We start from the raw sequence: 25,897 nt of genomic DNA on the forward strand, positions 1-25,897 counted from the left end.
CTGGCAATGAGATTCATGACTGTTTGGGTTGGAAGTTGTCATTGGAAATCTGCTGAGGCACTAAGTTTGAATGTTAGAATGTTGTAAAAAACATCTCCTACCTTTTGAGATGGCGGATTTCTTTCACTCAGGGTCTCTCGATCGAGAAGCTGCTACAGTCATGCTTCTCGAGAGAGCTTAAGGCGTTCGAATAGAATCTAATTTAAGCGACTACACGGCGGAACGTTCAAAAAGAAATCTTTCTGTAATTTCATCGTTAATTTCGACGAGATGAAATTGTCCCTCAAGTTGGACCAACCACAATGCTGGTTGTTCGGAATTGAAATGCGGACACCATATAGAAACACATTGCAGCGTCGTTATACTGACGGCTATTTTCACGTCCACGCTATGAAAAAAGGCATATTCAACAACAAATTTAAATTTTTTATATTAAACATTTTTATTTAGCGACAATAAAATAAATATAAAAACCTGTACAAATCATATAATTTAAAAGCATAAAGTACTTCGCTAGTAACTGTGGAGTTGGCGCTATAGAATTATAATAATACTATGTTCACACCGACACAAAATTCGTGTTTTCATAGACAAAAGAGGTTTTCACGCCAAAAACCCTGAAAACCCCCTTGAAAACTTACATTCCACTCATTATAATCGGTGCCTGCTCTAGTTTAATATTATTAGAAGACATATTTTGCCAGCCTTAAATGTCAGTTGACAATTTGTTTACATTCCAATATTGGCCTAAACGTACCCTACAAGAAACTGCTGATGGGTTCACCAATACACTCACATTTGTTATGTCAGTACTGTTAATTTACATTTGCATTTTTAAATTCAGAACTATCCACTGATTGGAGAAGACGTACGCAGAGCTATTGAGAGGAGGAGATGGCATCAAGTGAAAATTTAATTTTATACAATATTTTCATATTTTATTATTTTTTTTGTTGCATTCCTATTTATATTTAAGTATATTATTATATCTAATTTTGATTAAAAGTTTGAAATTTATTAATGAAATACAAATTATATTATCTACTGCGCAAAAGAATTTTTCACTTCTGATAGCGTTTCAGTCATAACTGACAATTTTCAGCTATGACAAATTTATGGTCAGCAATGACTCAGAAAAAACAAAACAAACAAACAAAAAGAAAACAAGGATCTTAAGAAAATGATAGAAACTTTGTTCAAAAAAATTGAATTGAATTTGACAAAATTTTTTCAGCTATGACTGTCATATTACCCATCAGATGATCGTCACTGTTCTTGTAGGGTACATAACAAATGTAAACAAATAGATGTGTGAACTGTCAATGAAAACTCATCGAAAACACACAATGTCGGTCAGAACGACTTTGGTTCCACAATCCACAAATTGTGTTTTCAAGAGGATTTCAATTCGGTGCGAACATAGTATAACTTGATTTACAGTCTTTTCCCTTTTTTCACTATCCCTACCCGTGTTATTTACATAATACAGTTCAAACTTCCCTTAGTTTTTCGTAGGTCCGGAACATCCACGGCATTAATTTCATTGTTTTTTCCTCGATAAATCGTCTACCTTGTAACTCACTCTTGATTTCGATCACTGGATTGATAAATAAAAGTCCCAATTCAATTGATATGCACTTATCTTTATTTCTAATCCAAACAACTTAACGCTTTTCTACTCATTATCCGAATTCACAACTTCTTACTTATACCTTAATTGCCGTCTACACGGCAACACTTTAACTTAAACTGTGTTTGCTGCACAGTTCGGCAGCCCTTATATAGTAGATCTTTAACAAAACTTCGCCACTACAACATTCTTGCAACTACGAAATGTGTAGTTGCTTCTGGCAATTTATCGTCGATTCGATTTTGTTCTCCCTGATTTAGTCTAGGCAATTTTCCGGTCGTTATTCATATCTAAAGCGAATTTTTCACAAAGAAAGTTAAGTAGCGGCAAGGCCGCATTCTCCGCAAAATTTACATTAAAGTCACCACCGAGAATCAAAGGTATGTGATCATCACATCTGTAGTGTACATAACCAACGAACTCTGTATGAAATACATGATATCTTCAATTTTTTTTTTTGGTACATGTGTAGATCGCTGCGATGACAATTTCTTTTCCATTTGATAATTTCTATTTACTCAAGCTGATATCGTTAATTTCAGTCAAATGCAGTCAATTTCAGCATGAATGGAATTTATTGCACCCAAACGAAAATGTGGAGTGTCACTATTTCATGTATCGCATTCATTATAATAGATCGCAACACCTCCTGCTTTACTTTGATTTTGCAATCACGTCCTGCAAACATTTCCATCGTGCTCTGTACACTCGACTTCTCTGTTCTGGAATACAAGATTACAAAAGAATTGTGTTTGCGAAGATTGTATTTATTTAAATTTATTAATTTTGAAAAATCAAGACGACTACAAGACATGAGAGCGCAATCTTCTTGTCAGCAATTGTCTTCTTAAAACCAGCTTTTTGAATAGTTTAAAGACGGCAACGGCATATTAAACATCTGATGTACGATCGTTGTTGCCGCACTAAAACCTTTAACTTCAATGGAATTTTTTGTGCAAAAAAAAAGTAATGATTAATTTGTTTTAAATTATCAATTGCTATTGCAATGTTCTTGTTGGGGCATTTGCTATCGAAATGGCGTCGGGTGGGTAAGTTTGAGCTGATATAACGCATGTTTAAGCTTTTCCACGTTTAAAAAATTTATGATGATGACAAAAATGTATGTGGATGATGAAAAAGTAGAAATTTACTATTTCTACAAATGTTTCTTTTGGAAACTAAGGTTTTATATTTTAAGACTTAAATAATTGTTGCACAATGTTTATTTACTAGCTCAATAACTAAATATGAGGAAAGATATTTATATATGCTAACTATCGTAAATAATATAATAATAAATATTAACCATACATATAACGGGTGTTTTTTTCAAGATATAGAACTTTAAGTTGGCATTACTTTTCAAGATGGCGACCGATTTAACAGCTGTCAAGTGATTTATTCTCAGTTTGGTTTCTCGAAAATAATGGTTCTGTGCGGAATACGTATCGTGCCCTACGTTCATTTTATTGTATGATGCACACAGCTCGTGCCACAAAATCGATTTATTGAAAGACACGTTTAATGACCGCCTAATTTCACGTTTGGACCTGTGAATTGGATTCCAAGATCTTGTGATTTAACACCGCTAGACTACTTTCTGTGGGGTATAAGCGAAATATATTTAGGCACCAATTGCTAAACATTAACAATTTGTAATCTCAATTGTCAATATTGCTAGCAATTTAGACTTTGAGCAATCTTTAATTGATTGTCGAGATACTCCGTTAACGTGGGGTAATTGAGACCATACTGAAAAATGTCCGCGTGCACTGTTCTTCGTTAAGAGTGCAAACTGATTTTCAGGTTGTAATATTTTGTGTAATATAATAGTTTAACTTTTAAAAAACCTTTGAAACAATAATAATAACGTAAGTATCCTTACTATAATATTATAATTAGGCAATGCCTAAAATCTCTGCAGTGTAAACTCCAGAGACACAAGCTCGAAAAAATGTCCCACGTCTTAAGAAAACCACTAAATCAATAACACCCGACTAGATGTAGCTCGTCAACCAACGACAATGTATGTATGTATTATGAATGACGAACCGTCGCAGCAAAATGCAATCACAAATGAAGATATTTCAAAGAGCAATAGTCGTTTTCAGTTTTGTGAATATTAAAATAGTATTAAAAATTTATAAAATGAAGATAATCATAGACTACTTATTTTTCAAGCTGACATCCATCACCAAGTATCATATTAGACCTCACAACATCTCGTTAAAAATACAGTACACGAACAATTTAGTGATTATGGTGATACTGCAGTTATAAAAAAACAAACGAAAATTGCAAAAACACCAGCAAAATGTTGTAGGGAATATAGAATTCGAAATAATGTTAAAATACTCATACAATACCAAATTGGAACTGAAAATTCAACTAGTACTTTATTACATGATGAGATATGCAATCAAAAAAGCAAAAGTACCTGCACAGAAATACCTGACGGAAATATTTGCAGAAAGTGTTTGCAACAATATCAAATAGTGATAATATCAATAGAGAGTCAATTAGTAATACATTCAATTATATACCAGTTGTTAACGATTCTATTCCGTTCAATCCACAAATCGACAATTTTAACCATCCGGTCGGCGATCTAATGCGTAGTCTTGACCCTTTGAGAATTAGTGATAAAACAAGTACTGAGGCACCGCTCGTGATTATAATCGTCCTAAAAAAGCTCACATGGAATTAGCATGAGGAAATTTTACTAATTTTTACTTACCCAAGATATAATATCTATGAATGATATAATGATTTGCAACACTTTCTCGTTTTCGTTGAAAAGGAAAAAATTCCAGTTATGTTTGTCTACAATTGATTCCAATATCCCGAAATCCCTGATCATTTACCACTGCTGGATTTGGTTACTGAAAGACTTATTTCACCACATATTCCACTCATGCATATTAGGAGATTACGACACGTTAACAATCAATACGGTATCTATAAACAAGTCATCAATGTTCCAATTTCAGTGGATACAATGATAAAACGTCTGCCAAGAAACATCGATATTTACATGGCATAATAAACAAAAGTACAATAAAAGTTTGGTAAGAATTTTTATTACAATCACCATTGTATACAATGTATGGCATTACATTTTGCAATGACGATACAATTTTCCCTGCTATTTCTCAAGACGATGTCAGTGAACATATTTCGATTGAAGAAAGCCTTACTGCTCAACAGCAAACACTGTTATAGAACGAAGATCAATACTTACGCATTGCACCAGGAGAACATTATATTCCGCAATGTTTATTGTTCGATGAACATGCGGAAGAACCTTTTTTACATCGACATATTTAGGTCAATTTCGAAACTTCAAAGAAGACGTAAAAGTGACACCATTTATGATGACAACAAGTGAGCTACGAAGATCGGATCGCCGCGCCTTAACGTCATAACACTTGTTGTACATGGGTATGAAAATCATGCGACTTAGAGTTCATGATTATATTACAGTAGTATTCAATATAATAAATCACACGTTAACAAATCGAAGATGATCAATACATCGAAACAAATATCGTATTTCTGCAATCGATTCCCAACTCTACGTGGTATTGGAGTATTCGTAAAAAAGACCACTTCGCTGTGATAAAACACTTTACTTGATAGAAGTGATTGTGTTGCAGCGATCAAGATGTGAGACACTCTTCAGCTCTAGTCGGCCCTCAGGAAAGCTACGCAATGAAGCACCGACCAAAAAATTTCTAAAGTCATTAGGATCCGATGACATTAAGCATAGCGGACGTGAATTAATAATGGCTTTTACTTCTACAGCAACAGTGTTTAGCTCTTCGAATGTTAACTTAGTGTTTGCCAGTATGCAATTTAACAACCCTTTTGCGCTTTTTACTGCAGCTTCTCAGAGGCCGCCGAAGTGAGGAGCCCTGGGTGGAATGAAATGAAAATTAATAAAATCATAGGAACAATATATTATATATATATATAATATATAGATTTCATTTAACGTTTCATTCTTGAATAAGAATTGTTTGAGGTCCTTTAAATGGTTAAAGGCGCCCACAAAATTAGTAGCATTGTCGCAAAAGATATCACATGACATTTTGCGGCGACCACTCATTCGCTTCAATGCATTTAGGAATCGATTCCGCAACATTTAAATGGGCGTGCAGGTATAAGTAGTAAGTTTGAAACGAACACAATGCACGCAGGAACGAGCGATGCAACTATGAACATTTCTAGCGTTGACAATCCAAAATTCTAATCTGATGAAGGCGGCTAATGCCTTTGGGCCTGAGTGAAAATTTAGTAAATATAGGTATCGAATGTACTTTTGTACAAATTGAGAATCGCTCAGTAGTAGAATCAGGGGCTTTTTATAGCTTGGTTTTTGCGAAGCAATTGCATGTCGTTTGAAAATGTGTTTGCTGAATATTGAAGATAATGCAACATGATGCGCGTCGTAATTCGTCGGGATATGGCGATATTGTGGTTGCCGTAAACTGTTGTCTGCATTTATCACTGAACTGAAAGAGCCAGGCGATGAGGCGCAGACAATGGAAATAGTTGCTTATGCCATCAATGACATCGATCAATTAATTTGCCTCCTTAACTACAGCAAATGTCTTCTTGCGTTTCTCTGCTTTCAGAATGTCAAGCTCGATATCACATGTGTGCTTTGGCCATTTCAGTACATTTTCCATAAAATCATATCGAAGATTTCAGCTCAGCTGGATTCTCTTTGGAAGGCACGTACCTCTTGTATGTCAAATACCTTGTTGGCCACGAAAGTTTACAGCGTAACAGAGTGTTGTTTTAACCAATGTAGAGCTAATTTCGAGTCAGTCTAAAAGAAAGTAGTTACGGGAATAGTGGTGAATATATCCCTTATCTTATCATACAGGCGAGCGAAAAGGTTGGCACCGCAAAGTTCGAGTTTTGGAAGGGACTGCCTTTTAAGTGGTGCGACTCTTGTTTTGGACATGAGTAAATGCACTGCAACCTGCCGTCTTCTGTGCGTATGTAAATCGCCGATCTGTATGCACGAATTGATGTGTCGCAAAATCCATGTTACTGTATATTGCGAACATTCGGTAGTAAACTACAGATTGAGTGATGAAAGCGAGTTAAGAGATACTAAGCAACTATTCCAGGCTTGATGTATAATTGCGGCACAGACTCGTCCCATCCTAATTTTATTATTTTTGAGGTTTTCACGAGTGGTGAGAGCACTCCAAGTGGATCGAATAGTGATGAAGCGATGGACAGTATTGTGCACTTTGTAATAGAATTGTGAATTTGTTTTGGTGTAAATGTAAACAACAACGTGTCGCTGCGTTGATTCCATGCCACGTCAAGAGCACTTGTTATAGAATCATCGGTAATACTTAGCTCTTACATAGTTTGGCTTTCCGTGAAATCTGGATGATTGGAACGCCATTTGGATAGAGAAAACTGACCGCGTCGAATTATCTCAATAACTTCTACCTTTAATGCGTGAAAGCCATCAGTATCATCCGCACCTCACAGAAGATCATCAACATAAAACGAAGTCTTTACAGCAACAGCTCCCATTGGAAATTCACTTATTTGCTTATCTGCTTAATGCTTATCGTACAGCTTGATATGGGGCTGAGGCAGTGCCATTTGTAACAGTGTTGAGCTGGTATGTGAGAAAATCGGCATCTGGAGAAGCTCGAAAAGAATTATAATGAAATTTCCGATCATTTTTATTCAAGGATACTTGTCTGTGCAATTTAGTGACATCTGTGGTGTTAGTGTAACGATATAGACAGAAGCGCAGTAGCAACATGTACAGCTCAGTTTAGATCGTTTGTCCAACCACAAGTAAGTCGTTTAGCGATATTTTTGTCGTAGTTCGGCAAGAGGCGTCGAACACAATATACGAACGCTTATAGGTTTCAGTACGCAGTGATGTGGAATGTAATAGTGTGGTTCATCTAAGTTCGGCGTGTTTACTACAGACATGTCACCAAGCTGTTCGTACTCTCGCATGAAGGAGACGTACTAGGAATAGTCGACGAGAGATGTCGAATGAGGCTCCAAGTGCAGAGGGATTGTCGTTGAATGGCAGCCTCACAATTAGGCGTCCAGCAGTATATTTATGTGTTATGGCTATACAGGGACGTTCAAAAATCTGATGATCAGGTTGATTAGGTCTGGGTGCCAGTCAACAGTTTCGAGCTCCCAAAGGCGTTGCATGTTTGTGTTGATCGAGTCTTCGCTAAACAGCAGACATAACTTTGAAGGTGTATAGAGCTTCGACTGATATCTTCCAGAAACCACCCAGCCAAATAATGTCTTTTGCAATGTAGGTAAATTTGGGATAAGTTTAATTTGACCAATAGCAAGGGCTTCAAAAAATGCCTCTGTTCCAAGCAACAGATCGATGTGTCGAGGTTTGAAAAAGGCTTCGTCTGCCAAACTTATGTTGGCTGCCAAATTCCAGTTTACTGTCTCAATTTCAGCATCAGGTTGGTATGCAACATAGGCTGTGATACCAAACTAAAACGAAAGTTAAAATGCTGATGTGCGTGACTTTATTGTTGTAGTGGTTCGAGCTTTAAGATTGGTAACTGAATAACCTATACGAATGCTATCAAATATAACCTATTGTAGTATTTTATCCGGAGCACAGGTAAATGTTATTAGGGTAACCCAACAGGTACAACCCTTTCAACCCGTTTATCTTCAACATAATGAAATCAAACGTGGATATTCTGTTTATTTGTGAAGAATATACCTGCCACGTATGTAGGCTGAGTATGTCAACAAAACGAACCGAGGAGTAAGCCATCTTCAATGTGAAATTATTTGAGCTATGGGTGAACAGCTTAAATTTGACATCGTCAAAATCACAAGAAATATCGGCATCAATATGTTAAATAGCGCAGAGATGACAAGCTAAGATGCTGCTGGTGTCTGCTGCGAGAACCAGAGTCGAAGAGCTCTACTATAGAAGTCAATATTTCTACTGTATGGCGTGTTGATCGTCATAAAATTCGAAAAACTCAAAAAGATTTAGATGAGATGGCCAATGGAGATAATTCAACTGATATTTGGAAATACGATTGATTTAAAAAGTATGAAAAAAGACATGAAGAACTGGAAATGGTCACTCTAACGCAATTCGTTGCAAATTATAGTGTTCGTTCTGATGGATCTTATAAAAAAGAAAAACACTGCATTATTCTTTATCGCAATTATGGCATGGGACAAGACTTGATTTACTATAAGCGAATGATGATCTCCTTACATTATCCATTTTGCAATGAAGACGCTGAAATACAAGCGGAATTCAAATTTGTTACAATTTATCATGAAAATGAGAATTCGATTTTTGATCGTAGAAAAAAGTTTGAATCCAACCTCGACATTTAAAAGACAATAGCAATTTGTCGATATTTATGTCGAATAGATCAGAATCATGATGATGAAGTAGAAGATCAAGTCTTATTCAATAATCCCAATGCAGACATGAATTCCGATATTTGCCTGGCTGTTTTGAATAAGCTTGGAACTGTCGCCAAAAGAAAATAAAAGTTAATTGCGTTTTTTAATTAATTTCAAATTTACTATCTGGACATCTCGAACCATTTCAAATATTTTTAACGGGTCCGGCTGGTTGCGGTAAAACATTTGTATCTGTTTCATACTTCAGTTACAATAAAGGCATAATAACCGCTATACCTATGCCGGTTTCAACTGAAGATAATGTACAAATTGCAGAAATGAATATAATATTAAATTTGTATACCACATCTTAATATTTCGATTATATCTGTAATATGTACAATATAACTCTTTTTCTTTCTCTCAATGAATCGGTAAGGAATTATTCACTTCCATCACGTGTACAGCGACTTTTTTTTATAATTATAAATAAATAATACAATTTTAAGAAAATTCGCATATTTTTCAATTATTTTAAGTACCTTGTTCCGTCGTATCGTAAATTTGCATATAAAATGTGGTGGATCGCGCAATCAAATTCGCGATACGACGGAACAAAGTATTGAAAATAATTAAAAACGTGCGACCAAACATCAATGTTTATATAAAAAATTTATCATTTTCAAAGATCCGGTGAATTCTTCATAATGGTAGCTAGCAGTTTTAGCCCCTATGCTTTCTTTAAATTTTTATCTTCAAAACAACAGATACTTTTCTTCAAGTTTCTTTCGATGTTTTATAAAAAAAAAATTGTTAAATAATAAAGCCAAACCTATTTAAACCTATTTCCTTAAAAACCTCGATTTATTTCGAATATTCACATTTTTTTAAAAATCGTGCAATTACAAATTTTTATTTATTTATGTTTATATAAAAAATGTAGCATTTTCAAGGATACGGTGAATTCTTCATAATTGTAGCTAACATTTTTTGCTCCAATGCTTTCTTTAAATTTTATCTTCAAAACAACATATACTTTTCTTCAGTTTTCTTTCGACGTTTTATAAAATAAATAATAATAATAAAGTCTTCAGTAGTTCTACGTTTCAATGACAGTAAATTTTTAACACATGCTGTTGGTAAATGTCAAAATAGTTCACATATGCACAATCATAATCTTGGATGCAAAAACATCAAATCAGGAAATTTTTGTGAAAATTATTTTTCTCAGGAATATTTCATATACTTTCATATAAGCAAAAAAAAATGCTCATAGTTACAAAATATGAAAACACATTAAAATAGGGCAATACACACCGATTGCTCTTTCAGTTTTTAACTATATGTAAATTCAAGTAAACTTCGCCTGCGAAAACATATTTGAACTAAACTTTCACTTGCACGTATGGCCCCACAAAAAAGTTAAATGCAAATAAAGTGAATAAACTTGTATGCTGTCAATTAACACTAATTAATTTTTCATTGTTTTACATTTTTAGTGATCTTAAACTACGGCATCAGTCCGTATACATACATTTTTAGTACGATTTTAGTCTGGATAATAAAAACCTAACGATTACCCTCCTCCAGCCACACCGACGCGAGGGGTGCAATCCACATACTTGCGGAATGAGCCGAGTCAGAAAAGACAAGAGAGTTTTTTAAGTGTTGAGATCCAAAACTGCTCAGCTACAGAAACAAAAAACTCAACAGCTAAGATTTATAGTTACGATATAATAAATTGTTACATTTTTATTTATTACGAGAAAGCAACAAAGTCTTTTTAATTTTGATAACTGAGCCAGATAAGTCAAATGTGCTAAAATGAGAATTAAAATCATGACATATACGGCGGAATGGTTCATTTAGTTCAAAATTTTATCTAAATGATTTTAACAATAAAGGTAAATTTAATTTCAGACAGGAGAAAAGAACACCAAACTGTTCCATTCAAGATTTTCACCAAGAATATTATGCCAAGCATTTTCCTACGACTAGAAAGTGAACAGTGTATGGAGGTAGACTTACCATAGAATCCCATCGGAAATGCCCTAGTTGGTTTACGTCGTCAGCGTATAATAAAATTTTTGAGAATTTAATTACTGAAGAGATATCGTTAATAAACAACAAGAACAGAATAAGGCCAAGATGACTACCTTGTGGAACACCTAAGAGACATTAATTGAATCTGAAAGAGTATCCTCAAATATCAATCGTTGTGTTCTATTATAAAGACAAAAAGCTACCCATTGAAGAAATCTTGGCTGAAAGCCCAGAACATCCAGTTTATGTATGAGAATCAAGATATTTACATTATGCTTATGTTTCCTAAAAGCCAATGATACATGGTTTACAAATTTAAGCAAGTTTATTAGAGTCGATTTCCCTTTACGTAATCCATGCTGAGATGAGGTAATTAACGGAGAAATCGAAATGTTATAGTTTCCAATGTTGGACCTAAACCCACTTTTATGCAAAGGGATTATAAATGACTGTTTCCATATTGAAAGAAATATACCGTGTTTAAGAGAATTAAATATCCTTGTCAAAGGCAAGTAAATATATTTGACACTTTTTTTTAGGAAGCATGAGGGCATCATGTCTGGGCCATAAATAAAAGATGATTTTAACTTATTTAAATGAAGTAGGCCGTTTTCTTCAGAAATAATTGCAGCGTTAGTTAAAGTATTTGGACACAGCACGTGCTGATAGAAAAAAGTTTTAGGAAAATTATTACAGTAGTTTTAGTTGGAAAATTCGCAAACATATGACACATCGAAGGCGTTAGTTTATTGATAAACAAACTCGCATCTCGTCCACTAATAGAGTGAACTCCAATATCATCACGACTCTTGTTGGCCCACTTCATTCCCATGTCAGTGTAATCCAAGCTTACTCCCCAAGTGATGCTGATAAAAAGCGATATTTTTACAGACAGCTTGCAAGAGTTTTTGCAAAGAAACAGGATGCAATTGTATTAATGCAATATACAAATAGACAGCACTTTAACTTCCTAAAAAATTATATACGTAAACACCAATGGCAAGCAACCTTTTCTCGATTCATGCGAAAAAGAAATAATCCTGGATTAGCGAAACTACCATGAATTACATAGGGTTCAGCCGCTGAAGGCTTTTTAAAAATAATTTATAACAGCCAATAAAAATTACAAAAGCAGTCTTGGCGCGCTAATAAGCTAAGCAGAAAATTAAACACACTGAGTCATCAGCTAGAGGGTTCAAACGATTAACGGAGTACTTAACCCCCCGGATACAGAGTTAGCCGCCACATATGTTAAAGTTGCAACATTAGCGTCAGCCATTGTTCAATCATCTTCTTCGTCCAACGTGAAAGAAATAAATGCTGCTATTATACAATTCAAACCAGGAAAAACCTCCGGTCATTATATAACCGATCCCTCCCGAAGCCCTTAAGGCTGACCCTGCAATCCCCACACGCTATTTCGAAAAACCAACATTTCGCTACGAGCGGCAAGCATACGAGTATATCCTGTTTTGTACACTTCGCCACTACATTTGACAGTATAGATCGCTCTCATGCTAGAACTCGTTATATTCAAGAGATATCCCAGAAGAGCTCATAAAAGTCAACAAAGCTCACTACGATGACACTAGATTCAACCCTTGACGATGCTATGAGACGGTTAAGTCTGATGCATAAAGCTGTAAGTTATGTCCCTTTAAGTTATATGGACTAAAAAAAAGGCATTTCTTATTCGGACAGTGTGTCCGTCTTTATTGAAGCCAAATATAGAACTTAAACTAACATTTTTAATTGATTGATTTTTATATTGTACTACTTACAACTATGATAAATTGCGTACTAAAGTATTATTAATAAATTTAGCAAAAATAATAGCAACTCGATTTCCTGTTTACAAGTTTATTAAATATAGCAGGCGCTGATTTTACAAAAGTAAGTTATGAAAGTGCAATTTCCTGTTTACAAGTTATTTTTTATTTGCTGTTGACACAGCCAGTAGCGGTTTTTGATATTGGTCAAAAATCGGCCCAAATGTCAAGTCAGCATTTATTGGTCAGAAATTAACAAAGCGCGTGTTAACTCTTCCCCTATTAAGTCGATTATCCTCAATCGGCGCAAATTTTACAAAATTATTCAGTGACTTGCAAATATGGAGTTTTAGGTACGTCTGCTATGTGTTCTGTAATTACGTAAACTTCCTTTTTATTTTTATTGTAAAAAATTAAAGTATTGTAGCTATAGTGAAAATTGTAATAATTATTATATTAGTACTTATGCTAATTACATGTTTTGTTTTATTATCTCTTATTAGTAATTGGATATCGCTCTTATGTTCTAGGTGGTTTACATACAAGTATAAAGTCTCAAGTTTCAAATTTAGATTTGTTTCATAATTATCTTTGATATTAGTTATTAAATTTGGTAGAATAAATGTGTCATAAGTTTTAAGATTTAGGTTGTTGTAGATTATGTTAGATATTGAAATTTTACAATTTTTAAATTTTATTATAAATGCGCCCTTTTGCATAAATTTAAGTTCGCTACAATCATGGGATACATTCCATTAAAGTGTTTCAATATTAGTATTCCTGGTTCAATTTCTACAACTGAGGTTTTTGTTAAATATTTTAGTTTACATTGGGCTTCCTTGAACTCTAAAATATTACTTAAACATTCATCGTTTTTCATTATCAAATTCTTCTCTAAATTAATTTTTACATTTTAATTGTAGATATAGTTATTGTCATCTACAAGAACTTCGTACTCGCTTAGAACAATGGACTTGTTTAAGAGATTGGAGAGGGGCTCAAATCTTATTTGGATAGGATGTTGGTTGAAAATTGTGGGATAAGTAAGGTGAGTATCTTCCTGAAAGATGACGGCTACCTTAATGTTCCTGTAATTGTCGTAGCCTTTGATTAGGTCCAGTTCTGTTTGGGTTATTATGTCGGTGAGAACTACGCCTAACTTACTAGAAAAAATTATTTTTTCTATGTCTTCTAATGTTGTATATCTGTTGTGTTAAGAACCTGGTCTAATGCGTTTCTAATTTCTTGTTCGTCAACACTGTCCATGGAGCCTGCTATGAATTTCAAGCCCTTACCTACAAGTAGTTGTAGTACGTTAACTAGTCCTCGCTTGGTTTTTGGGTGTGGTCGTAGCTTATCTTGTCATAACGGTTAATTGTCTTCAGTCCTCCTGTCTTGATTCTGTTCTCATCTGTTGGTTTTTGACACCAAGAATGAATGTCCAGAAAAAGATGATCGTTAGTAGCATTTTCCTGTTAGAGTGGGGGTAACTGGTTTAGTATTGTTTAATATTTTTCTTGTGAACTATCCTGCCTGACTTTGTTTTAATGGTTGTGTTAAAGTTCTCCGCTACGATCTCCTTCTTAGATAGCGCATTATTTCTTGCAGGGTGAAATAAAAGCGCTCAACTTGCCCGTTAGAGCAGCTAGAGTATGGGGGTGTTCGATATATTTCTGTACCGAATTCATTGTTAATCATGAATTTTATTGATTCTGAGTTGCAGGATCTCTCATTGTCTATTACTATTGTTTCCGGTACTAAAGTGAAAAGAATATCCCTCAGTGGTTACCTTATATCTTCGGTTGCTTTGGAGCGAATAACTTTTGCTACTGCATATTTAGAAAATTTATCCACAGCTGTTAGAATAAGCTGTTTACTCATTATTAATATGTCTATATGGACTATTTGATCTGGAAACTGGGGTATAGGAGTAGCTTGTATCTGAGGTTTTGGTGGATTACGCTCGTATTTCATTTCTTTGCATGTAATGAATGCTTTGATAATTTTATTTGTCATCCCAGGGAAATAATACCTTTCCAAAATTTGTGTTTTATTTTCTTTACTGTTCCTGTGGGCTCTATTGTGTGTTCTTATAATTATTTCCTCTTGCTTTTTTTCATCTGTTATATCCTCGACTTCTACCTGTGTAAACCTTATTCGATACTTGCTAAAATGTACTGGGTATAATTCCTGTATTTTTCATATTATGGGTTCCTCTGTGTTAATGCAGTTTATTACTGATGGGTTGTGGTATCGCTTGAGGTTTGAGATGAGCGTTTGTTGGGAAAACTCTCTTTCTTTAATTACATGTCGATGGTATGTTGGAAATATAATTCTGAATTGATAAGAGGAGACTTCGTCGTTTTTAAGAAATATTTGATTTTTGAAGGCGTTAATAGGCGCTTGAACGCAATATATTAGATTATGGGATGAACTGTCATCTGAATTCGTAGCCATAGATAAAGTGTTAACCTTCTTTATGATATATTCTTGATAGGGCATCGGCCACTACATTTTGTTTGCCTGGTTTGTAAAATAGCTCGTAAGAGTACTCCTCGAGAGCTGCCTTCCACCTCTTCATTTTCGAGTTGTTATTTTTATTGCTAAGCGCGTATGTGAGCGGTTGGTGGTCCGTAAAAATGTTCACCTTGGCTGATCCATACAAAAAGTTCCTAATTGAGTTAAGGCCAAGATTATGGCTGGCATTTCTTTTTCATTTGCTGCATAATGTTCTTCTGCTTTACTCAAAGTTCTTGAAATGAACGCCAATGGCCTAGAATCTTGGGATAGGACAGCTCCAAGAGCAAATTTGGAGGCGTCTGTTACTAGTTGAAAACTTTTATTGTAATCGGGATATGCTAGTACAATGTCCTCAGAAGTGAGTGAAAGTTTTATGTTGTTGAAGGCTCTAATGGCATCCTCGCTCAAAAATATATTCACTTTTGAAGACTTTTTGGATATTCTACCTTCTTCCCCTCTTAGAAGAGATGTTAGGGGTTTTGCCAACTCTGCATAGTCTCTTACAAATCTACGATAATATCCTGACATACCAAGGAAACTTCGAAGTTCTTTCAAAGTTGCTGGTTGCGGAAAGTTTGCAATTATTTCAACCTTCGCAGGGTTGGTTTTAATTCCATTTGGAGATATAATATGCCCTAGGAACTCGACTTCTTTTTTAAAAAATTTACATTTGCCCTTTGGAATTTTATGTTGGCCTCTTCTAAGGTTGCAAAGATTTTCTTAATATGACTGAGGTGTTCGTCCTCAGTTCTGCTAAAGATAATTATATCATCGATATAGACGTAACAGTACTTCGCCATATGTTCACGAAGTATGTCGTCTAAAGCTCGAGGGAGATAGAGGGAGCATTTTTTAACCCGAACGGCAACCGAGTAAATTCGTATTGCCGCCTTTTATTGAGAATGCTGTTTTTTCGATGTCAGATTCCTTCAAAGGAATCTGGTGAAAACCGCTTTTCAAATCTAAAACGGAGAAACATTTACTTTCTCCAAGGTTTGAAATTACCTCCGATAGCTCCGGTATTGGATATCTATCGGCCATTGTAACAGAATTCAATTTTCTATAGTCTGTGACCATGCGATATTGTTTGTTACCTTCTGAATCTGGTTTTTTAGGTACAACCCATATGGGTGAATTATACGGAGATCGGGATGGCCATATAATACCATCATTCAGTAATTTCTTTACTTGTGATTCTACCTTGCTTTTCAGCGTTGCTGGGTAGGGATAGAATTTAGAATATACCATTCATCGGGCTCGGAGAAAAGATTGGGATATGTATTCACAATATCCTTCATAATATTTTTTTGGTTGGGGGATAAGCCTTCCTCTTTTATATTTATTGCGTTGACGCTTTGTGAAGCTTGCTGCTTAAGTCTGACCAAACGGCCATTTTTTTAAACTATTTTATTTTCTGCAGAATGTATTACTGCTCCCAGTGCCCTAAGTGTGTCGTTTCCCAGAATGCCATCGAATGATTCCAATAAGGGCATAAGATATAATTTAATTTTTTCTTTTATGTTTAAGAGATTTACATAAGTGTGTTCCGTTATCTTAACATCTTCTACAATTGATTTTGCACGGAAAGGTTTTTCGTTTGGTAATCGCTTTTTTGCTAAGCTTGTTTTTACATAATTTGTGCTGGAACCTGTGTCCACCAGAAATTTTAGAATGTTTCCGCTCTCCGTCTTCGCTTCAATTTATGGAAGCGAAGAGCTTATTATGCTAAAAAATGGACATCGTTGTATTCTTCAAATTCATTGAATTCCGCATTTTTGGATTGGGTCTCTTAACTTGAGGTATCTATATGAAACGTTCTTTGATTTTTGAGGAGTGGTTGATTGTTGACCGATTGTGGGGGTCTCTTACCCTGAAACTGATTCTGAGGAGGCTTGTTCATATAGTTGATTCGCCGTGAATGTATGCTCTGGTTGGCTGGGGGGCTGGGGGGCTTTGGTTATGGACGGGAGGACGGACTAAATTGTTAGGGTTTGCCATTGTTTCCCTTTGGGTAAGCTATGTGTTTATTACTATAATATATTACTCACAATTAGATTTTATATTAATTCTAGTAGTCTGTATTCCGGTACCTTAGTGTTGTTACTTTAATATGTTCCGTCACGATATTCTTTCGGATGCTGCCTGTCTTCTTTTAATATCACCAGTACTTTAATATCACCAATATTCTGCTGCTTTCTTTGTTCTGGCACGATATTCCCTTGGCTGCCGCCTGTTTTCCTTTATACCACCAGTACACCAGGATGCTGCGACTATCACGATATTCCCTTTTATATATTTTTTTTTGTTTGTTTTTGAACTTGAGGTGGCTGATACGTAATATCCCTCTTTTGCTACTGCTACTCGAGTACCATTCCTCAAGATTCGTGCGATAGAATTTTTCTCGGAATTTTTTAATAAGTAGTTTTTTCACTACCGTATATATCGGATTTTTTATATGCGCGTACCCTTACTTTTTTACTTTTTCAGGATTTATCACTACCGTATATTTCGGATTTTTTACTTACGGGTTTGCCCAAGCGTGTCCTTACATTTTATTTTTTCAGGACTTTTCGCGATATTGGCATCGGGCGCCAGTTTTGTCCCTTTGAGTTATACGGACTAAAAAAGGGCATTTTTTGTTCGGACACTGTGTCCGTCTTTATTGAAGCCAAATATAGAACTTGAAGTAACATTTTTAATTGATTGATTTTTATACTACCTACAACTATGATAAATTGCTTACTAAAGTATTATTAATAAATTTAACAAAAATAATAGGAACTCGATTTTCTGTTTACAAGTTTATTAAATGTAGCAGACGCTGATTTTACAAAAGTAAGTTATGAAAGTGCAATTTCCTGTTTACAAGTTATTTTTTTTTATTTGCTGTTGACAGAGCCAGTCTCCATTTTTGATATTGGTCACAAATCGGCCCAAATGTCAAGTCAGCATTTAATATAGACTTGATATCTATATATATTCTGATACTTCACCCAGTCCTACATGCATTCCATTCTTAGTGCTCCAATGGTTTCCTGTATGATGTTTTAACGGCAGCGATGAACCACGCAAAATCACCATAAAGTAAGATTGGCTTGACTACCACTGTATTACACCAATGCATAAGGACAGGTGATAGACCCCATGTTGACCCTAGTGATTAATTATGCTACAATGTTAGCACTCACGAAAGACATGTTATTTCCCTTTTTTAATAAAACGCTCTTTTTAGGTTTAAATTATAAATGTTTATTTTTTTTATTAAATGTTATTTTCACAACCTTTGAACTAAAAGTTAATACCACGATTTTAAAAAGGGCGGTAGCGGAGATAGCGATTATACGGTGACATTGCGCAAAAGAGATCGGAATTATTTCGAATGTTTAAGGTTGATGTGGCGCTCAGGCCCGTAGACGAAAACGAATGTAAAGATAGTATGTTGTGTTGTCCTGTGTGGTGTCATCTGGTGTGGTGTATTGATGAGTATGTGGTGGGCATTATTAGGGGGCGCCAGTTTTTCCCGAGTAGAGTGGTGTACTTGGAGGAGGGAGTTTAACTCATTTAAACATCCTATGCCCCCTCGGCGAATATTTAGCCTAGTATTACACGTATTGATAATGAATACATCTGTGCTGTTGAATGTATTTCGGCGTACTGTTGATGGAGTAGCTGAGGGCGCGAATATTAACTGTGAGAAGCAATTTTGGTTTTAATCAACTTAACAAGAACAAGTGGTTTTGCTTGCGATTTGTATTTTGGTATAGACTTGAGATACGCAACTATATTCTGACAATTTTTTGGTTTTATAGTTGGCAATACAATAAGTAGTGATTGTATTAACGTTTTTTTTCTTTTGTCGATTTTTTATGCGAATTGTTTATGATTTGCCTTTTCTGTATTACCAGCAATTATTTGCAATCTCTTTATTATCCGCTTATGAGGATAGCGACTCCACGCCTGGCTCAGATATGGCCAGAATGGGTGCTCCTTTCAAACCTTTGAAGAATGATCTTGCGAGAGTGAGATTTGTGATTTTCGCTCACTTTTTTGAAGTGAGACTTACAACTTTAAAAAATGTTTCCCATAAACTACCCGTTTGATGAGCGCTTAGATAGTTGCGATAAGTGCGACCTTTACTTTTTGTAAGTCTGGGTGCGCACTGTATCACATTGTAAGTATGATGATCCCTTAACTTTATTTTTGAAGTTTTATACGTTATGAAAATGTTGACAACTATGAGGCACTCTAGTAAGAGAGGTGTCGATTTTTCGACTTTCTTAGGACAATTTTGTTATATGTTATGTTAAGTGCGATTTTGGCAAGTAGTAGCGCGCCACATAACTCAAGATTTTTGAAGCAGGATTTTTGTATCATTATTGGCAAGAGCCATCCTGCGGGGTCGAAAAGTTACATATTTGTATATTTAAACCTGATCTTGTCAGAAGGGACTCTGACTTGGTGTTTTCTGTCAATTCGTGGAGTGTTGGAACATTGGGAATTTAGTGGTAGTCGTATGACGTACCGGCCATTATTTGATCGAGTAGTTGTGGCTTTGTGGAAGTCTTCACAATACTGACCTTTTGGGGTTGTAATTGATATGAGGGGGAGTTCTTCTAACTCCCAAAATTTTTTTAAATTGTGAATTGAGGTATTCGTTAGAGATTTCCTCAACTTGAGTTGTCATTGTTGTAACTGGTTCCGTAACTATACCACTTAGGATCCAACCGAAAATAGTATTTTGTGCCAATAGTGTGCTTGAAATTTTCTCAATACCTTCGAGTATTATCTGTGGTATGAGATCGCTGCCTAATAGAAGGTCTATTTGAGCGGGAGTGTTGCAGTTGGGATCTGCTAGCTTTAGGTGTGAAACCTTTTGCCAATGCTTGCTATTTATGTGATAGCTTGGAAGCATATTTGTATGTTGCGGTAAGACTATAGCTTCTGCTTGTATGTGCTTATCCGCTTGGGGTGAAATTAGGGTAATGGGGCAGATTTTATTTGAGTTTTGGACTACTCTTCCGCCCATTCCCGTAATTTCAAAATTGGCTAGTTTTGTTGGCAGTTGTAGCCAATTTTGTGCCCTAGACGCTATGAAAGATCATTGTGATCCTTGGTCTATTAAGGCTCTAAGTTTAAACAGCTCTCCTCGGTGCTCGATGGAGACGACTGCTGTGGGTAGTAATACCCTATTTTGTATTTCGCTGTGTAGCGTTTGAGTGTTTTGTGCCATTGAGCTGCATGATGTCATTTGGCAATTTTCGGTATTGTGGTTTTCGGGATTTGTAGTTGAAACTAAACCCGTGGTTCTTTTTATACTAATATATGCACTCTTTTGGGGTGAGCTGGGAAATGTGCTGTAGTGAAGGATTGTGTGATGTCTTTTGTGACAATATAAGCAATTGAATTTGCTTTTGCAATTTTTATACTTATGCGCATGTGACAAGCAATTTGTACACAATTTTTTTGATCTCACGAAATAGTTTCTTTCTTTAATTTTTAATTTTTTGAATTTCTCGCAAGATTGTAGTTTATGCCCTCTCGTGCATGGGATGTAGAGCAGGTTCGCCTCCGCGTGGTGCATCCTGGGTAACGCCAAATGACCTGCGGCCTTTACGGCCTTGAAACTCCTAATCTTGACCTTTGCTCTACCGGGACTTTGCTTGGACAATTAGATGGATTCGGTTGAACCCTGGGCTGGTGGTCTTGGTATTCTGTCACCTGAGTATGCAGGGGTGATACCCTGCAGAAATGGCTGATGGGCTAATGCCAAGGTCGCCTCCGTCCCGTTAAAACCATGGCAGGCCTCGGAGTACGTTCCCCTCCCGTCATCATTAAGTTGGTGTGGTAGGTGTTTGTTGAGATGACTCCTTCTTTGCGCTGGTCGGCTCTGAACGCAGTGCCTCATAAGGGCGTGCGTCAACCCTCGCCTTGGCCTCGTAACTGAGACAACCTTGGGACCATAAAAGGCGACTACCTTTCCGGGAGACGAATAGCGGCTCTGAGTGGGGACCCAACAAAACAAAATGCAGACAAACAACACTAATAACGAGGGAGGAAGTGGGTCGAAACCGACCTCCGCTGTAGTGGACGGTTCCCTGGGAGGGACACCTTCACCGAAGGGGACGAAATCGTCCCCGGTTAAGGGTGAGAATGGAAATCCAGGGGGTGCCTGGCGTACCGTCACGGGGGGCGGTAAGGTAGGGGGAGTCGGCAGGAGTCTGCCGACGGCAACCCTGGGAAGGCGGTAGTGCGAGGCGGAATCGCCAGCACTAGCAGAGGAACCTCTGCCAAGTTCATGGGGGTCACGGGGTCCTCGGCGAGCGCTAAGGGCCCGGTGGGGAAGCGAGTGACTGCAGCTAAAAAGCTGAAGTCTGATCGTCGACTGGCTGCCAAAATTTTGGAGCACTTCGGTGGCGAGCAAGCTGATCAGAAATCTGACCAGCATGCTAGCACACTGGAGTGGGCCAAAAAGGTGCTGAGCGACGTGGGCGACGGTAAAGTGGGGATGAGCGGGCCCCAAACCTCAATAAAGCGGCAGAGATCGCAGGAGGGGGAATCCTCCCTCGGCAAAAAGCCTCGGGTCGGACCCGCACCCATGTTTCGCGAAATCGCTAAACTCGCAAGCTCAGTGGAGCTTGGGGTGTACGACCGAAGCAGAGGAGATGGAGCCATCTCCCATGATGAGTGGAAGCGGGTAGCGGCTGCTATCTCCGCTGTATTTATGAAGGTGGTCAGGGGAAGCCCTGGACCACCCCCTAGATGTGAAAGTGCTGGGTGGAACCTCGGCATTCACAAGTTGATTAGGTGTGCCGACGAACGGTCGGCTCTCCTTTACAAGGAGGCGGTAGCCAGGGTAGGGGAGGTTTGGAAAGGAGCAAGGCTCGAGGCGGTGGCCAAATCGGATCTCCCGATGCGGCCTCGGGCTCGGGTCTGGCTTCCGGCCGAACCTTCCACCCCGGCCGAAATTGAAGAGATGTTGCGGTACTGCAACCCATCTCTCCTCACCCAAGACTGGAGGGTGATCAGGCTGGAGAGGACCGAGGCACCATATCGGCAAGCGCTGATACTCCTGAACAAGGAGTCCCTCGCTCCTCTCAGTGTCACAAAGGGGGCCACAAGCTATGGCTTCGAGAGAGTCGTTCTCAAGACGCTCCCAACAGAAGCCAGGGCGGATGGCCCGCTGCCTCCTGCGGGGGTGGAAGAGAGTGGGAAAGTTCCCCTCTCGAAAATGGACGTCGACCCTGTCCTCTCGGACGCGGTGAGCACGGGGGGCGGATCGTCAAGTGATGGCGGATCCGTCTTCAGTCTCGAGCATCTGTTCGAGGAGGCTGGCGTCGATGATATGGACGATGATGCGGAACTCGCACTGCTGGAGAGGAGTTTGGAGGATGAAGATCCTCCAAATTAACCTCCAGCACTCAAAGGCGGCCTCCGCCGATCTAGTGCTTCGTCTAGGAAGGGACGAAGCCGATGTTGTCCTTATCCAGGAACCGTGGCTGAGTAGCTATGGGATATCTGGACTAAGGACTAAAAGCCATAAGCTCCTGGCGGCAAGCAGCACAGGTAGAACCAGAGCCTGCCTGTTGGTCCGAAATGAACTTAACGTTTTTCTTTTACCTAATTTCAGCAACGAGGACGTCGTTACCGCTAGGCTGGAGGACAGTGCTAGGGAAATCTGGCTTGTCTCAGCCTACATGCCGCACGACGACGAGGTGGAACCACCTCCGAACTTGCTGAGGATGGCTCTGGCAGAGGTCAGACGTAAAGGAGCCGCGTCATTATAGGCTCGGATGCCAACTCAAGGCACACCGTCTGGGGGAGCTCGGACACAAACGCAAGAGGTGAGTCACTTTTTGATTTTATTTGTGATGTAGACCTTTTTATCTGTAATAGGGGAAACTGCCCTACTTTTGTGACAGCTAGCAGGGCGGAAGTACTCGATGTCACGCTAGCTTCTAGGGAAATTGCTCCCTTGATCTCGAAATGGAGAGTTCTAGACGACCACTCCTTTTCTGATCATAAATATATTGGGTTCAGCTTGGACGCCTCGCGCCCGAAGCACAGAACCTACAGAAACTTCAGGAATACCAATTGGGTCCTGTATTGCAGGAAGCTTCGATCAGCTCTCCCAACCGCGCCTGACAGGGATTCGATCCTATCTGCGGACGCGATTGAGGAGCTCGTCGAGGTTTTCAGCTCTGTTAGCAGATCTGCTCTTGAAAGCTCCTGTCCTCTGAAAACTCAGAAAAGTAGAGGGAAACCCCCTTGGTGGACTTCGGAGCTAACGGAGATCAGATCTTCGAGTAGAAGACTCTTCAATAAAGCCCATAAAAGTGGCTCTAGCGACGACTGGGCGTTGTACAAGGCCGGATTGGCCATTTACAAGTCCACCTTGAAGAAAGCCAAGAGGGCTTCGTGGAAAGCCTTCTGCGACAGTGTAGAGGGTTGTCACGAGTCCTCAAGGTTTAGACGCATTCTTGCGAAAAATCCTACTCCGGTGGGGTATCTAAGAAATGCAGATAGCGGGTGGACTACGAGTAGCGAGGAGTCGCTGAGGTTACTCCTAGATGCTCATTTTCCACTGAATCGCTTTGCTGAAGAAGTGCCACTGGGGGAGCTTCAGGAAGGCTGTACAGCCTTCTTGGACCTTCTGGATGAGCGTCGTCTTACCTGGGCGTTGAAATCTTTTAAGCCCTTCAAGTCCCCGGGTCCTGATGGCATCATACCGGCGCAACTACAGCGAACGGTTAAGGTGTCATGTAGCTGGCTGGCCCCTATCTACGCGAACTGTGTTAGATTGGGCCATGTCCCGAAGGCCTGGAGACAGGTTAAGGTTGCGTTCATTCCGAAGGCCGGTAAAAGCTCTCATGTCGGTGCAAAAGATTTCAGACCCATCAGCCTATCCTCGTTTTTGTTGAAAACGCTGAAGAGACTTATGGATCTGTACATCAGGTGCAGAATACCGAGGGGTAAACTGTTACGAGCGCAGCATGCCTATATCAAGGGCAGGTCGGTCGACACTGCTTTGCATGATGTAGTGTCATGGCTGGAGATAGCGCTGGTGCAAAAGGAATTTGCAGTGGGCACCTTTCTCGACATCGAGGGGGCCTTCAATAACGTGCGGCCAGAGGCAGTGGTTAAAGCACTCGAAAAGTTTGAGGTGGAATCGAACCTCAAACACCTCATTTTCAGTCTTCTTTGCGACAGAACTGTCGTAGCGGAGTGGGGTAGTGCCAAGTCAACCAGAAAGGTAAATAGGGGAACTCCGCAGGGAGGAGTACTCTCCCCTCTGCTCTGGATCTTGGTGGTAAACGACCTACTTATAGAACTCGAGGAGCAAGGCTGTCGGGTGATAGCCTATGCTGATGATGTAGTTCTTATGGTTAAAGGTAAATTCCTGAATACCGTCTATGAGGTCACGGAAGGGTACCTAAACGTGGTATCCAACTGGGCAAACAGAAGCGGCCTAGCCGTCAACCCAAGTAAAACCGAAATGGTTTTATTCACTAGGAGGTATAAGATCCCAAATGTGCCTCTCCCCTCCTTCGGGGGTTCACGTCTTCAACCAGTTGATAAGGTGAAATACCTAGGGCTCATCCTTGATAGGAAGCTTTCTTGGAGGCCGAACATCGAGGAGAGAGTCAAGAAGGCATCGGTCGCCTTATATTGCTGCAAGGGAGCTATAGGGAAAAGGTGGGGACTCTCACCAAAGGTGGTGTTCTGGCTCTACGAAACCGTAGTTAAGCCAATACTGTTCTATGGTGTGTTCGTCTGGTGGAAGGCGCTCGAAAAGACTACTCTGGCTAAAAAGCTTGAGCGAGTCCAAAGAGCGGAGCTCATCGGAATCTCCTGTGCACTGCGAACCACACCAACGATAGCTCTCAACGCTATATTAAATATAGCACCCGTGGACATTGCCGGTAGGTGCATTGCTGCGAGGTGTGCTATTAGGCTCAGAGAAGCTGGGCTTGTGAAGAGGTCCGAACAAGGACACGCCGCAATTCTCTCCTCCTTCAACTGCATTCCTGAAAATTTGGATCACTGCGTCTCAGCGGCCTCTCGAGGCGGCTCTTTCTCTGCTCATATCCCGACGAGGGAGATGTGGAGGGGAAGAAGCCGCTGGAGAAGAGGCGCGGTGAGCTTTTTCACGGATGGGTCGAAGCTAGGAGGGAAAGTTGGAGGGGGGGTTTTCTGTAAAGAGCTCTCCGTCAATCTTTGCTTCAGGCTACCGGACCATTGTAGCGTTTTTCAGGCGGAAGTGGCCGCGATCAAGGTGGCGGTAGAAGTACTGTTACGTAGTGTAGCTGCGTTTAGAGAGGTGAGCCTTCACTCCGACAGCAGAGCGGCAATACAAGCCCTGAGTGCGCGAACCGTGCATTCAAAGCTAGTCAAGGAGTGTCTGTCCTCGCTAGAATTAGCATCAGGCTACTTCAATATCAGGCTCGTTTGGGTGCCTGGTCACAGCGGAATCGCTGGGAATTGCAAGGCCGATGAGCTGGCCAGGGGGGGTACCCTTGCCCCGCTCACATCGGAA

The 25,897-nt window shown here is 38.9% G+C and overlaps 1 protein-coding gene and 1 long non-coding RNA gene across 2 annotated transcripts; both read left to right on the forward strand.

Moving 5' to 3' along the window:
- The first annotated feature begins 3,020 nt into the window (after positions 1-3,020).
- LOC138856950 (uncharacterized) lies at positions 3,021-10,800 on the forward strand. Its single transcript, XR_011395911.1, has 2 exons — positions 3,021-3,501; positions 10,531-10,800. It is a non-coding gene; the product is annotated as an uncharacterized lncRNA (long non-coding RNA).
- A 10,267-nt stretch (positions 10,801-21,067) lies between these two features.
- LOC138857120 (uncharacterized) lies at positions 21,068-24,810 on the forward strand. Its single transcript, XM_070108709.1, has one exon. It carries the CDS (start codon positions 21,659-21,661, stop codon positions 22,769-22,771), a length of 1,113 nt encoding a protein of 370 aa, XP_069964810.1. The 5' UTR covers positions 21,068-21,658; the 3' UTR covers positions 22,772-24,810.
- The last annotated feature ends 1,087 nt before the right edge of the window (positions 24,811-25,897 follow it).

Source organism: Bactrocera oleae, chromosome 4 (genome assembly GCF_042242935.1).
Source record: "Bactrocera oleae isolate idBacOlea1 chromosome 4, idBacOlea1, whole genome shotgun sequence".
Taxonomy (NCBI): domain Eukaryota; kingdom Metazoa; phylum Arthropoda; class Insecta; order Diptera; family Tephritidae; genus Bactrocera; species Bactrocera oleae.

Bases quoted from the DNA above. Each gene is read 5' to 3' on its own strand.
- LOC138857120 (XM_070108709.1), top strand. From the start codon at position 21,659: ATGGGGGTCACGGGGTCCTCGGCGAGCGCTAAGGGCCCGGTGGGGAAG.